The sequence below is a fragment of the Cyrtonyx montezumae genome, unplaced genomic scaffold (assembly GCF_038088225.1).
Source record: "Cyrtonyx montezumae isolate F1298 unplaced genomic scaffold, pur_monq_1.0 scaffold_3, whole genome shotgun sequence".
In the NCBI taxonomy this organism is placed as follows: Eukaryota; Metazoa; Chordata; class Aves; order Galliformes; family Odontophoridae; genus Cyrtonyx; species Cyrtonyx montezumae.
In genome coordinates this window covers 94,127,331-94,143,774 of record NW_027072034.1, presented here as the reverse complement: position 1 = coordinate 94,143,774, position 16,444 = coordinate 94,127,331, and the positions used below count along the sequence as shown (strand labels likewise).

The 16,444-nt window shown below is 37.0% G+C and overlaps 1 protein-coding gene across 1 annotated transcript in view; it reads right to left on the bottom strand.

Annotated features, from left to right (window-relative positions):
• Positions 1-16,444, bottom strand: part of SCUBE1 (signal peptide, CUB domain and EGF like domain containing 1) — a 204,350-nt gene that overhangs the window by 145,624 nt on the left and 42,282 nt on the right. The window contains exon 4 of the mRNA XM_065742416.1: positions 5,865-5,999. Coding sequence (XP_065598488.1) covers positions 5,865-5,999 — 135 coding nt within the window. The remainder of the gene's footprint in view (positions 1-5,864; positions 6,000-16,444) is intronic.

The window sequence follows — 16,444 nt, the reverse complement described above, 5'->3', positions numbered from 1 at the left end:
CTAGTCCTAATTGTGCCAAATCAACAACATGTGAGAAATACATCAGGTCTAAGAGAGATTTTTTACCTTATCAGGTATTGTCAGCTGTTGCATGTTTTCTCTAGTCAGATTACAAAGCTCTTCCATTCCAAAGGAATGAAGAAAGTAAATGTGAGGTGTTCTTCACACTGACTGCTAGAGCAAGGGAGTATCTCTGAAGCCTGGGTTGTATTAACAAAGGGGTGGCCAGCAGGGAGAGGTAAGTGATTGTTCCCTTCTACTCAGCTCTTGTGAGGCCCCATCTGGAGTACTGCATCCAGGCCTGGTGCCCCCAGCACAAGAAAGATGCAGAGCTCTTGGAATGGGTCCAGAGGAGGGCTGCTAAAATGATCAGAAGGCTGGAGCATCTCTCCTATGAGGAAAAGTTGAGGGAACTGGGATTGTCGAGTTTGGAGAGGAGAAGGCTCCAGGGAGGTCTCACTGTGGCCTTCCATTACATGAAGGAGGCGTATAAACAGGAGGGAGAACAACTGTTTACAGTGTAGGACAAGGGGGAACGGTTTTAAACTAAGATAGGAGATTTAGGTTAGATATTAGGAAGAAGTTTTTCACTCATAGGGTAGTGATGCACTGGAACAGGTCGCCCAGAGAGGTTATGGATGCCCTATCCCTGGTGGCTTTCAAGGCAAGGCTAGATGTGGCTCTAGGCATCCTGGTCTAGTAGCTGGCAACCCTGACCATGGCAGGGGGTTTGAAACTACATGATTTTTGAGGTCCTTTTCAACCTAGGCCATTCTATATTTCCAAAGTGCAGCAATTTTTGTGTGTTATACACATTTCTATAAGGTTACACACTTCTAACGGGGTACAGTGAGATTCAAAATGTTTTCTTTAGCTTTTTCTTTCCTGGATACACTCTGCATTCTATATTTCATTACAGATAATCAGTTGAATTGTTTATTCAAAATGCATCATATGAATGTATAAACAAATGAGCTTCTATTACAGCTAGGTTATACTGCGCGCAGCAATTTTAGCAAACATATTCCAAGATCATACTATGTTTGTCCAGATAAAACTTATGCTGCCTGAAAGGTTTTCTTATTACGTTATCTTAAAGCACATGAATTGATTTCCTTAAAATTTATATACATTCCTCTACTTTACAATCATATTAGGATTCCAATTTTAAAAAGACAAATAAGACTACTCTGTTCCAGTGAATAGGATGCCTGTACTCAAGGTAGCTATGGCAAGTATATTGGAAGTAACGGAGTAATTTAACATCATGAAAGAGCTTTCATAGTTGAGATGAGAAATGCTGTATTTCATAAAGTCTGGCATGGTGCTGGCAACACATAATTATTTAAAGTCACCCTTTCACGTTAATCTAAATATGAATAGATTATTGTTCTTCTGCAGAAAAAGCACTCTGTCCTCTACAGTACATTGCAGAAATTCATAGAAGTCACAATAACCTTCTTGCTCAGAGTCTCACAAGGCATCAGCACATGTGATTGGAATAAAGTTCAGAAACCTAAACTGCAGACCTCTCCTGCTCTGGGCAGTGATCATGCTTCCTCCCAGGGAGTCCTAACACATTATTCTATGCAATGGAATCCCACCAAACTAAGAAAGTAGTTAAGGAGTAAAATAAACCATGGAAAATAGGAGAGAAAAAATTGAACAAAGGTGGATCTATAGTCCTCAGAACAAGAAGGAATTGCGTAGGTTTGATATCAGCTTACACTAAGACTCCTATGTTGCACCTACAAAATTTGCAAGAGTTTAAACACATAACCAAGTTTACAAGTTACCATCAGCACAAGCACAGCAAGTCATTTCATAAGTATACTTAGCCCATCACAAATGTAAGACAATTTGATTTTGCATGCTTCTCTTTCCTCTGAGACTAGATTGTTGCACTTGCGCAGAGACAGTTTGTGAGACTCTGCAACACTGTAATTTGCTAAATCATTGTAGATTGACTTTATATGTCAAAATCCCTTGCTATGATAAGAACATAAGTCTAATGGGATATCCAATTATTTGTCATATGTTTTGTTTGTTTCTTTGCTTTAAACAGGCTTGCCAGTCATGGTGACAAGCATGTAAAAAGCTTTTCTGCCATTTGACCAGATCATCATAATTTCCAGACTTCTATAGTCTGGTTCTTCTTCCTCTTTTCCTCTCCACTCCCAATTGGATCTGCCTTTTTAGCATACTTGCATTAGCTTTATAAAAATACTGGCAGTGACCAATTAGCAGATGTATTAATTAATATAACTAAAATATATAATCAATATAACTAACATTAATATAACTAAACTTTTGGTAGAGTTTCAAGGCATGGGACTTAAAAAGGCAGAAGTCTTCCTAGCCACAGAACTCCTGAAGTATATGGCTTGTAATCAAACGCACTGTGTATTACTCTCTAGAGGTGAGGCAGTAAAGGCTTTCTGTACCACTTCAGCTGAGAGTTTTGGTTGGAGAGGCAGTTTGTAGTCCGTGCTCTTAAACACAGTGCCTTTAACAGCAAATAGGATACCCTGATCATTCTGAACTTCTGGGTCATTACTGGCATATAGCTAAACTCCATACATTTTGATATATTTAGGCCCAATTCAGATTTTTAACCAAATTTGATATCAGTAAGACTTTAAGAATGTGTCCTGAGACTTTGTTGGACTAGGACTTTTGGCTTGTCACCAGATGAAGGGAAAATGTGCTGTAAGCCACTCACCTGATTCGGTCACAGCTGCAGCGTATGATACTATTCTTCACATTTATTAAACACATGCTCCCTCTGGAGCTGGAGATGATACAGTAACAGCTGTTTTATTCTGGTTTATTTTTAAGACATGAGGAAACACAAATGTTTTTCTGATGTAATTCACAGTTTGCACACTGACGTTGTAATTAAGATGACTAAGATAAACAACTGCTAAGTTCCCCATATCCTTCACCATCCATTCTCCCTCCCTGTTGTTGCCATCATTACTGTGAGTAAACTAGTACTGAAATCTGACTAAGCAAAGGGAAATTAAATTTCATGTAAAAGTAAATGAGCTAAGTTGTACTGGGCATAGTCTCCTCCCAAAAGATGCAGAGACTAAACATGAGAAGGTAGGCCTGTAATGAAGTCAGTGAAATAGAGCAAACACTGAGAAACCAGGGTTTGCCTTACTTTAATGTCAGCTTGGCCTCCTGTTGGTATAAGATGTGTATTTCTCTGCAGATCATTAATCCTTCTTGTCCACAGGAAATAATGAGAAGACTTCTAGAGACAAGCAAACACGTCCCTTGGGTCACAGAGATGCTATTAAAAACCTCTACTATGAACTCCAGCATGGCTTTTAACCACAGTTTGTGGGTAGGCATGTGGTGGTGAAATACGCCCTGTAAACCATGGAGACAGGCCTGGAGCCTCTCTTTCCAGTAGCTGACAATCAGAAAGAGAATGTCTGATATCAGAAGATACTTCTTCCTCAGCTGCTACTGCATGAGAGCAGCAGGAGCCTTGCTGAGGGTGGAGGAAGGTGAACCGCCTCACAGGGAAGGCAATTGTTGCTTAGGTTGGTGCTGCTCCTTCCACTCTGAACTCATCCCAATTTCAAGGGCATCCTAAGCACCTCGCAATGCTTCTTCCCTTATCTCAAGGCATTTAAAAACAGGAGGGAAAAAGGAGTAGTGAGATGTATGAAGAACCTTGCAGCTGATTGTTTTACACTAGCTGAGTCCTTGAAGAGTCTAGGGGATTGTGTGACTCCGCATGCATTTTCCAGAGACAGAAGAGCAATCCCACTGTAATTAATAGATCTTATTGTACTCAAAGTCAACAAGCTTGCTAAAGTGCTTTGGCAAGTCAGCACATTTATGTTTGGATTGCAATGCTATGTGTTTATTATCCTTCATCCACTTCAGCCTTGTTTACCAACAGAGGTATGGATACAATCTAGCACAAGGCACAATTATAGCTAAATGTGTTGATGAAAGTATTTTGGTATTTCTGACCTCCAACATTCTCTGTGGAGGCACTTACAAGTGAGACAGATGAAAGTGCGTAAACACAGATATTAAAAAAGCCATTTACTTTCTCACCACACAATGTTTACTGTTTGCAGTTCAGTCACCTCTGTCAACTGAAATAGATCATTCAATCTCATTTCCTTCCTCCAGCACATTCACCCAATATATTTGTATGTGAGATCACGACGCTGCGATGTAATGTTTGCTTTTATTGTAAATTGGCATTTATTTTTCAAAGGTTACAAAATTGCTGATCATAAACCACTTTGTAATCACAACTGGTCTATTTGGTAATGTTTTGGTTTTTTTCCCCAATTCTCTAAATAACTTAATGATATTATCTCAAATTAAATGTCAGTGTCTTATTTTACATTTTCCTTGCAAAGAAATTAACACCAATGTGTTATTTCCCTGCATATTTATTAAGTGCATACAGCAGTCAATATTCAAATCCACTCCCACAATCCTTCCTGAAAATTAAAAATCTTCTCTGCAATAAAAACTCACCTATTTCCCTCAATAAATCTATTCTTTACAAAAAAGGTTTTTTTAAGAGCCTTATTTTTCATTTATTTCATTAGTTTCCATCTCAGATAACTAAATTCTCTTTTATTACAACTGGGAATTTTTATAATGTGCAAACTGAAATAATGATTGCATCACAGTGTTCTGCAAGTGGTTTTCATTAAGCCTCCAGCTACTATTCCTTGCTCTGCTGGATATCTTTATGTCAGGGTTACTTTATGCTAGACAGAAATCTGAGCAATTTCTGTTGAAAAGGATAAATAAAAACTTGCTAGATCACAACCTTTGAAATACACTAGCTGATGGAGCTTAATCGCACACTCCAGTCATAATCAAAATATCTCAATTGCTTAAAACTTAACAGTTATGCTAAAAGGTGAAACTGTGAAGATATTGTGGAGTTTCATTTTTCTAAAAATCGAAATTCTTACTGGCCTTCACAGTTCAACATAAACAGGCGCGCAGTGCCAGAAATACATTTACATTTCTGAAATACTAGACTACAAAGCTTTGTAAACAGGGTGACTAAATTCATACTCTATGTTCAAGTAGGATTTTCTGGTTAATTTTAGTGACTTAAAACAGCTCAGAACAATTTGTTTGGCTTGTTGAAATTTACAGCATGCTTATGTTGTTGATCACCAGACTCATCTTGCTACTTTGTCATTCTGTATTGCCTGTTGGTAAATTTGCTACAGTATATTCCCATTGCTTCCAGGGTCACCAGAAGTCTGAATGAACATATAAAGAGTCCACTTAATTGCAAAGATTTATAGTTATGCTGTTTTCTTTTCTCCCTTTCCACTCAAACTTGTCTTCCATGTCTGACATGTATAGAAAAGGGGGAGCTGCTTACTCTAGTCAAAATCAGCAGCAGACAAGGATTACACTCCGGCAGAGATTCCTTATTTCTACTGCTAACAGGCAACAGAGAAGCCATATTCTAATCTACCCTACATAAGGTACAGAACCAAATAATGATATGCCAACATTGTCAGTCTGCAAGGAAGCAACAAGTTATATGACTGGCAAAGGGTGAACTACTATGCAATAACTGAGAAGTTTTTGAGTCTTGAAAGTAAGAGGCAGAAAATTGCCATTAGAAATCTCTTCTCTGCCTGCCCCAAGAGCCTGCTGTTCGATCCATGTATAATTTTGCCAAACTAAAGCCTTTTCCTTTACCTTATTTATGGCTGTGTTATGAGTTTGGACAGCAGAGGAATCGACAAATTCCAAACAACCAGCTCTAGAGATGAAAATTACTCGTCTGAAACAGTTTTTGCATTTCTAATTGAACACAGTTATTCTAAAGAGCAAAATCAGACACTTACCAATGGAGCGATGAATGCAGGTGTGCTGGTTATCACTCAGAAAAAAGCCTTCTTTGCACTGACATTCATAGCTGCCCATAGTATTTACACAAATCTGCTGGCACCCTCCATTGTTATCCTGACACTCATCAACATCTAGGAGAGAAGGAAAAAGAAACACAAGGTAATAGACAGATTTAGAATATGCATCTAGAAGAGAAGGAAAACCATAAAAAGGCACACTGTAAATTATGCTAATAAAAACTACCTGGACTCTGTTACTGCTAATCCAAATTAACTCATCCACTTCTTTTTCCTGCATTGTAGGTTTAAAGTTAGCATAAAAAAAAAAACAAAACAACACAAAAACAAAGAAACAGCAAAAACAACAGAGTAGAGGGGGAGTACAGCAAAGACTCCAAGCACTCCAAGCTGCAAATTGATTTCCAATGCACAATGAATGTGAACATCCTAAAAAGGCTGTGACCCCATCTGCCAAGTGTGGTGTTGCACACTGTCATTCCCACTTCACTTGGAAAGACATACTTCAGGCCTACAGTAATTTCTAGCAGGGGTAGCAGGCAAACACAAAGGGCATTACTGGGTGAAAAGAGCCTTTATAGAGTTCTGGTCTTGAACAGAACAGCATGTTTCAATTACTGGAGTCATAACCCTCTACTTTGTCAGTTTGTTTAATGTTGTTTAATGAAAAGAAGGCTTCTTAAATCTAAATGTTCCATGTCCGTATTGTCATTTTAATAGGCAAATATATAAAACCACAAAGGCAGCATTAGCTACTGGCTGTTTTGAGGGTCTCTTGGGCATAAAAGTTTTTATGCTGTTGTGTTTAACAGAGACATATGTTTCAGCATTGGGAAAACACTGACACTTAAATGATATCTGACTCACATTCAACCTTGCAACTCCTGTTTTGCTCATAAAAGATGTATCACATCCATTTTCTGTTTCCTCTTCAGATAAAAGCAACATGCCACCTGAGAAATCCATGTTTTTGTTTTTATTTTTGTTTTTCTAATGGAGACTGTCACCAGTTACTTATTCCACCAGATGTGCCAACATGTCAACAAATGAGTTGGTGTATGTTTTGCTTTTATTTTTGGGGTGAGGGAGGGAGAAAAGAATACAGCAAAGCTAAATAAATGATCCACAACACTGAAAACCTCAGAAGAGCTGGCAGAGCTCCTGCAGAAATTAATTCCTGCAACACTGGCCACAGTACACTCAGGTAAAACCAAGCTGCTTTTGCTAGTACTCTTCCAGTCAAGGCCAGGAAGCAGGAAGGGCAGGAGAAACTCTTGCTGGTAACTAATACATGAACATAAGCTAGCTTGGGCAGCTTGCTCAGCTAAATCTGCTATTTCTGTTTGTGCCAGTGTGCTGCCTACACTTCACGTAGATGGATGAAACTGTAGCACTTTTTCAAAGAGAAAGAAAGCTCTAGGGTAATTACAGCACCACCAAGAAAAGGAAAAATTAAGACTGTTTGCAAATGGAGAAGGAAAAGACAAGTAAGACAACTTTGTGAGACTTCATCAGTGAATTAGCAGGCTATGCTATCCATTAATGATAACTCAAACTAGTTCTTTTAAAAGAGCACACAGGAATATAGATTCTCCAGAAGATTAGTAGAATACTTATTTACTTTCTTAAAGAAAAAAGTCTCAGTTGATGCATGTACAAATCCCAAAATTTTACTACAAAACATTCTGCATTCCAAGCATTCTGTTTATTGTATCACAAAGGAACTTGAATAATTGCCTTCCAGCTCTGATGAATAATCTGAAACAAATGCAATGATTTATAAACATTATTTTCTGTTCTTGATTGTAAAGGCTGGTGATTTACCACTTCCATGGAGAGAGAGATCAATTTACCACCAATACTCAAACCCACATGCTAGAGTAACAGTTAACTTCAATTTAAACTCTTTAAAAATCCTTTATGAAGAATTTCTTCCAATTGTGTTCACTTACTTGACTCAAAATTATTTTTATGTGTATTTATGGAGGGAAGGAGTTGGGGAAAGGGAGCAGCTGGGATCTAGGATTACCGTATCAGTAACTACATAATACATTACTTCCATTAAATCTTGGCCTGGTGGTACAGGATTAACACCTTCTTTTCTTAGGTCTCAATCCCACACAGGCTTTCTAGAGTACTCTGTATGACTGCAGTCTTAAAAAGCAGTGTTGCATAATATTGACAATAATAAGCAATCTACTGGCTACGGCTACCTCAAAAATATTTACTGAATTATATTATAGGTAAATTTTCTTCCCAATAACATCACTATTAACATCATCCCACTACTAGTCCAGTTTAGAGAATGGGGTAAAAAATCTTCTGAAGTTAGGAAAGACACTCCCTTGACTCCAAAGAGCTCAAGCTTTGATAGATTAGGCAGAATAATCCCTTCATGCGTCTGAATTTCTTCAATGCTCAAAAATGAAGTAGCTGCCAAAGGGGCTTTTTCTTTCTTTCATTGTTTGTGCAACTCTTGTTCAATGCAGCTGAACTTACCCAGTAGAACATGTAAACACCGGTAATGCAGCATATGTGAGATTACATTTTGGACAAGATTTTCTAGTGATTTAAGTTCCACATAAAAACCAAAATAAGAAATACTTTTTTTTTTTTTCCAATAAAACTCTTCTGGCTTCACTTTTGTTAGGCTCTAGATGTCAAATCAGGCTGTTGACTGTTTTGAAAAACAGAATGGATCCTCAGCAGCTTTAGTTGTTGTCTGTCTGAGACTTTACACCTGCTGGGGACCTGCATCCAAGGGCCTAACACTAATATAGATAAAAAGTCATTTCTGATTATGCAAAATCTTTTCTCTTGATCATCTGTTTTAAGCAGATCACCATCAAAACCCTTTTTAAAAACTTTTAAATTGAGCACAAATACAAAGCTCGCTTTATTAATCCTTAAAAAAAACATGTTTTGGCAACATTTTGCACAAAATCAGCTAACACTGCTCATCTTACTGAGAACCAGTACCTTGAGGACAGCAGCCCCAAGACAGTGGGTGCAGTTCTCTCTTAAACTGATATCTGGAAAATCAAAAGCAAATTATTTTCCTAGGCTCTTTTATCAGGCATAAATTCTCTCATCTATGTTGGTCTTACCACCTGACAGTGTGTTAACTCCTAGAATTCATTACTACTTATGGAATAGCTGAATTTCAAAATCCTACTGATAACCCCAAAGTGAAAGTTGGAACAAGGTTTCTGCAAATCACCTTAATTCAGACTCATAAAAAGATGAAGAAGGGTTCTCACTTGAGCTGAGCTCGGATGGTTACCCTACATAATCTGCCCCAACTCAAATAGAGGTAAAAAAAATTGAAGAAATTAAATACATGTCCTTAAGAGCTGTTCTCTGTAACATTCTTCTCAAAGAACCATATCATTATCATGTCTGTCAAATACATTGATGCTTCTTGATGGATGCATCCAGAAACAGAAGCTCCTTTAACTACTCCTTACCACAAATACAGAACTAAAATGGCAATCAGCACAAAAGCTAAAATCACATAGATAGGGCTTAAAACAGAGTGAGAAATCTGGGTTTCCACAGAGACCATGGTCTGGACTTCAAACTGGCCAGTCATTATCAAGGACAATAAGGAGTAAGGGAAGAGCTAGCTTGGGGAGAGGCTGGGAAAGGAGTATTATCTTTCAAATGGGAGGGATAAAGTATGTTTATATACAAATGTATATGTACATGTATAGATAGACAGATAAATCAGAAGCGTGATGCTAATTAACGCATACAGAATTTGCATAAGACCTCTAGCTTTTTGGCTCATCGCCTTCACATAATCAAACTTGTGTTGTGTATCTTAGTAATGTGAAATCCTCAGAGTAGGAAACATTACAGCTGATAAACATGGATGTTTTATTTATTAAATAAACAAATGCTTTCAGTTTCTCATCTGATTTATCTGATGAACTTTTCAAACTAGCTCCACTGGTATTTCACCCTGATCTGGCTGAGAGCTTCCCTCAGTATTTGGCCTAAAGAAGCTATTCTGACCAAATATCCTCTTTGGATATGAGGGAGTAAGGTCTGCTAAGGGTACCTGAAACCAAAACCACAAGCAGGAAGATACAAAAGTGGTAACGTTATATCAAGTAGATGACAAGAACAGGATATCCACTGCCCACTTCCTCCTGCAACCTTCTGTTCCACCCTTCTGACATTTCTCTCTCATGTTTCAATTCTCCTAAGCACTCAAACCTCTCAGAGTTTAATCTTCAAAGTCTCCAAAGCATTTAGGAGCAATGTTATAACTCACTTACCATAGCATCTTTTGGATACTTCTGAAAATGAGACTCATGAGACAGAGAGCCAATCCTGTGGATTTTACTCTGTGCTTTGAAACATTTCAATGAGCAGAACACTGCAATAGAGAGATGAACTACTGACAGCACTACTGTAAATGTTCCTCAAAAGTTAGAAATCAAACAGCATTAAGGATATATGTATTTGTTAGAGAAATTATTAGCAATGTCAAGCTCAGAAAACATGAAGATCTAATTTTGGAACTTTAAGATCATTACATTACAAATATTTATAATTAGAAAGCAGACTGAAAATCTCATCACATTCCTTGATTTACCAAAGTCATAGTTATTCCTATACCAAAAGAATACCTAGCCCCAAATCCCACCTCTGACAGTGCCCTGTAATGGACGCTAAGGGAAGTCTACACAGATGGGACACACCTATTGCTGATGTGCCCTCCTGTTTTCAGTGATTTTGTACCTATTAATGTTCCTAAACCACTAGCTGGCCATTGCTGCTGATAGACCTTTCCTCTGTGAATTCTTCTAATACCTTCTGAACTCGACATGATGGGGCAAGTACTTCTGCAATTTAACTGAGTTATATAAAAGATATATATTTTTTTTGCTTAAAACATGATGTTCTACAGCCTGAATGCAAGCATGTCCCCTAATGCCATTACAGTAAGAAACAGTTAATATTCACTCCCTAGTTGCCCTTTTTGTATCTTTCTTAATCTTACAAATTTCCCTTGGCCTTCTACTGTCTACCTCATCTATCTTAAGCTATGGCTAAACACAGGTACTACTATAGAGATAATTCAAATGACTTCAGTATATTACATTTAAAACAAGTACCCATTTCTAGAAATTAATGATGGCAATATTAGATAAATGCTCTCACTTCTCTCTTCCATGCCCTCCATGCACCACGAGGTTCTATCGGAGTGGGTGTCTTGGAAGATCTAATTTCAAGATAGTTCTGGAAGCCTGAAGAGTAAATGTGCCATGTAGGTGTTAAGCAAGTGCAATCAGGTGAGCTGTTGTAGGCAGGCAGTTCAGCTGGAATGGTCACACACGTAGCGACATGTTAATGTTGAGAGGCTGATACATTACACTAGATGAAGGGGCTATGAAAACAGGGATCGTTAACTGAAATAACTGTCAAACCAACTTTCTTGACCACCTTTGTATCAACACACAAACAGAAGTATTGGAAGAAAGAGATACCAATAGCTATATACATGGCATTTGCATCTTCAAGAGCTCTAACATCAGTCTTCACCAGGAATTTAAAAGCATGGTTCAAATTTTCTACTGTTTACACATAACACAAAAATTCTGCTTTTTAGTCCTCCGCCTTCAGTGGGACAGAAAGTCTCCCTTCTTGTGAAAGAAACAGAATAATGTGATGAAGAAAAGGAAAAAGAACGCCAAGCCCTTCAATCCAGTCCTTCACTAACATGGTTATAGAAATCTTCAAGAAAGACACTGATGAGAAAAAATCCTCTTGGAAAAAAACAGATTCCATAGCAGAGAATGTTTACCAGAGTGCAAATTAAAAAAATAAAGTGAAGAAAATTACCTGATAAATAAAGCACATTTTACAGAAAAAAAAAGTGAAATACTAATCACAAGAGCACTTTGATGATGAATACTAAAATCACTATAAAATAATGAGTAAATATTGTAAAATACCAGATTTCCCTTGAACCACTCTATTACACTCTATTATTATGTAAAATGGGACATCACCAAACAGGATGACCCTAATTTGTCTTGGAAAATTCCATCTCTTAATGGGATACGATCACCTAGCACCTGAACACCCACAGACTAGGCTTCTGCAATTACAGACATGCGAAACTAGTGGCTTGAAATCTTTTTTTTTGTAGCTCTTTTGTAACATAAAGTGGCATTCCCCAAATTTCACATTACACACATAGTGTAAACATGGCTGTAACAGATGCCTCTAAGAAGCAATAAACTTAAGGTATTTTTTCATGTAGTTCCCACAGTTATTGTAATAATATACCTAATCTGTAGAAATCACTACTTAGGGTAACCATAAACACAGCCAAATCTGCATCTGAGGTAGAAATAATAACTCAGCTTTCCTGCAATACATTCAGCCTGCTAGAATAATATTTGGTTTATTATATTAAGGTATTTTGATCTTAAATTTGAACCCTCACAATCAAAAAGATGATAAAGATCCATGATCTTCTATATACATCTCAGTAAAACAGACTTCTTTGCTTTCTGTAGTACAGGGAGTACTTGTTTAATGCAAGAGCTCAGCTCTGCTGTGTGTGATGCCTTCCCTTTGCTCAGCAGAAGTAAACAGCTTCATGGACATTGGGGCAATAGTGCTGAGTTCAAGTCCCCTTACGTCACTTGCCTATTCCATTCTCAAACAGCTGGGCACCACTGTCATTTTAAGACACCTTTTCATAGCTTTTAGCATTTCCAAAATAAACATCCAACCTTTTCAGTGTGATATCTTACTTGGATCTTCTACCTTTTTATTTGGTAATCACGCCTGATTTTTAGACAGACACACACATGGTGGCTTCTTGACAGCAGTGCCTAAACACAACTAAGTTATCTATTAATTATTTTTAAATGTTATTCATTCTTTCAAAAAAGAGTTCTAAACAATTCTGTATAAATCTGATCCTGCTTTTTTCCATCTACAGTGCCACTGTCTAGGGAATGCCAGCAAACTCCAGCTTGACATCACTGAGGCTTGGACAGTCGTAGCCCTCTTAGCAGTGAGCTTGCAGTTCTCACTGATGTTCAGCTGCATATAGGGCACTCAGAGTTTCCATTCTAGATTATTAATCCTCTGTAAACTAGACGCAGGGAATTACAGATGCAAACAAGCAGCAGTCCTGATCAATTGAAGAAAAAAAGTTGGTACAACTTGAGCAAATTACCCAGCCTATTTTCATATCTTCTTACCTAGTTTTGCCTCTGGGCTTTCTCTAGTGCACCATTAACTGCTACAGTCTCAGCTGAAGCAATATTTTATATCCTTCTTCTAGGATAACTACTGCTTATACCTGCTTCCTTCTGCATATACTTAGAGACCCTGCCACAGCCAGAAAAATCTGTTTTGGATTAACCCAAGACTTTTTTTTTCTTCCTTATTTTCTCAAAAAAAAAAAAAAAAAAAAAGCATATAACTTTAAATGAAAAATGAAACTACTTTCAAGTTGATAACATTCTCAAGGTTTGTACAACAAGAAGCATTTTGTTCCGTGGCTCTGGCAATAAAAGCCAAGGAAATGGCTACATTAATGAAATGTTCAGAAGAATGGGGTAATTTTCTTTGCTATCTATCAGTAACATAGGGGACTTAAAATCTAAAAAAATAAGTTTTATTACTTATATACATTATAAGTTTTATTACTTACATACATTAACTATATTAAATGTCTTATATGTGGCCCAAGACAATTCCTCTTCACTCAGTGTAGCCTAGGCAAGACAAAAGGTTGGATACCCATGCAGGAAGCAATTATGCAGCAGTTATTATTTTCAGTGGTTATCTCTTGACTGTAAAAATCATACCAAATTTCATAAATCAATATTGTTAAGAACTGATTGCATTCTAGAGCACAGTATAATACCAGTGACTATATTTAGAATCACAGACCACAGAACGTTGATGCTCTCCACTTTGATTTCTGTTTGTAACCCATAAGAATTTGGTATTTTAACTGGTTCTACATAATTTCTAGGAATTACACATATATTGTAGGCTGAAATTGTGTAACTACCAGTGAATGCACAGTCTTCCTTGCTTTACATTAGATCTAAAAACAACATGGCTCCCAAAGTTCTGGTTAACTTTAATACAGTTTTTAGCTTTTATCTTCAGTTATACAACAGTGTGGGCCATACCAGCTTAGAAAATTTCTTTAGAAAGCTGAGATGAATTAAGAAAAGACATGATGCTAATACAAACAAGGTAAAGAAGGATGCATAACCCAGAATAAGTCTGACTTTGTTTGCTGAACTAAGATACAGCCACCTATAACTACATTAGACCAAATGACTGATGGACTGATTTAGCTTATACCTATTAACCTCACGCTCAAAGCTGATTATTCTTTACTTTCCTGAGTGTTCCATGTAGAGAAATCTTCACAGTGATAGATTACCTTCTACAGGGAGTATTAAAAAATAAGACTCAGACAACAAGAAAATTTGCAGAAACAAGAGACTGAGATTGATGCTACTGTCACATAGCTCCCAGTTCCTTGACAGTCTCAGAATTTAACTTTATAGTTGACAGCAACCAAGATTTATTCTACACTTTCAATTATTTCACCATACCTAACTAAATAATTAATTAACTAAACAAATAAATAAATTAAATAAAGAATCTACACTCATTTATACTGTCCCTTGTTTCAGCAGTTATCAGATTATTGGTAAACATACTGCAAATTAACACATAAGGAAAGTTGTATGTCATTTGAACATAAAAGATTAATGCCAGGTGATCAAACATTAGAATATTTTGGAGAGGGGAAACTTTTATGTTGATTAAAAATAGCAGTAAAAAAACTATAGATGGATAAAGCAGGATTTCATAACTAAAGCAGTGTATTTGGATACTAGCTTCAAAGACAGCTGGATACCCAGGGCCTTTCTGTCAACCATAATGACAACTCCTTATTTTTATTGGATTTCTAGCGTGAACCTCAGCTTTCGATCAAAATTTCAAAATTAGATTTAGGGCTCTAAACTTCCTAGAATAGTTCTATTTTCAAAAGTGCTAGTTAACTATTTTCATGTAATTGCATATGTGAAAAAAATAAGGGAGCAGTTCATCTCAATTACAGTATGTAAGCTGCTCTAAACATAAAGCTTCCTATTTATTTCCATGGAAATTACAACTGACACAAAGATCATAATAAAACTACTTGATAGAGCAAATTCTTAGCTACAAAATACTCTTTTTCAGTAGTCGCTACCATTAGCTATTTATTTCCAGCAACAATGAACAAGAGCCTGCATGGTTATCTGGAACATGGCTTGTCTTTCCCATTGCTGTCACCAGTGCTGAAACATACCACCCACCACCTCACTGTGTTCACATCAACTGTTTGGTCATCATAAATGTTCATCAAGTGTCAATGAATGTCAGTGGATGCCATTTTTTCCACATGGAGGTATTCAGTGACACACCTTTGCTTCATACACACTTCCATGTCAGATGTCCTTTTGTAAGATTCCCCCACTAATGCCATGCAGCAACAAAATGTAATGGAATTTTGGTGGGAAGGTTCATTTTCTACTGGCTCTGATGCCATGGATCAACACAATAAAATAGGATGCATTACTTTTGGAGCAGTACTCATAGAGACATACTTTAGGATGTGAGCTGTCACACACCCTAAATACCTATTTCTCTCTTGTGATTTCAAAGTCAGTATAGATGGATCACTTATGTGCAGACATTTAAACTCTATTATGGGAATCACAATGACAGTGACTATCATCTGTACATGTAATCTACCATCATGGGAGGAAACTACAATGATTCAGAAACTGGAAACTTTTTCCATTTCGAGGTGTCATAAAAGTAAATCTGAGGTCTAGAGGTGGAAATAATCATCATATCTAATGTTAGCTAAAATCCCATCTCTAAACAGATTTATTTCTAGGACTGTCTGTTGCCATTTACACTATTCAGACTCTCACAACATGCAGGAAACCAAATAACAGAAGTAAACATCTGTGTACAGAAGTTCTATGTTAAAATCTTATACAGAGTCATCTATAGAACATTTACTTAACATCTTAACTAGTAATATTTGCTCAGCATTTCATATTTATTAGCAGAAGGCACTGCAGAACAACAGTGCATGCTATAAAACCAGATAATGCCACAGTACCACGTACTAGACAGTTTAAATTGCTCTGACAAATCACAGTTCTTATCACTCATCTAATGTACAGAGCATGTATGACTGACAAAAGATCTGAAAAAATTAATACAATGAAAATTAGCTGCCTGAAACACCTCAGAAAGCAACTTACTTTGTTATTTAGGCTTGAAACTGAAGAACTTCAAAAATGAAGTTTTTAATCCTAAAAGAATGTATCAGAGACTAAAATTGTGCAATTTGCAGTGTGGCTTTTTGTGATGTCTTCAGTCTGTCCAGAGGAGGTTTAGTGGATTTGTATTTCTGGGCCCTGAATGGCAAGATCCCCTAATCCCTAAGTCTTTATCATGTTACAAGGACCCAGAAAACTGTCACTCACCACAGAAGT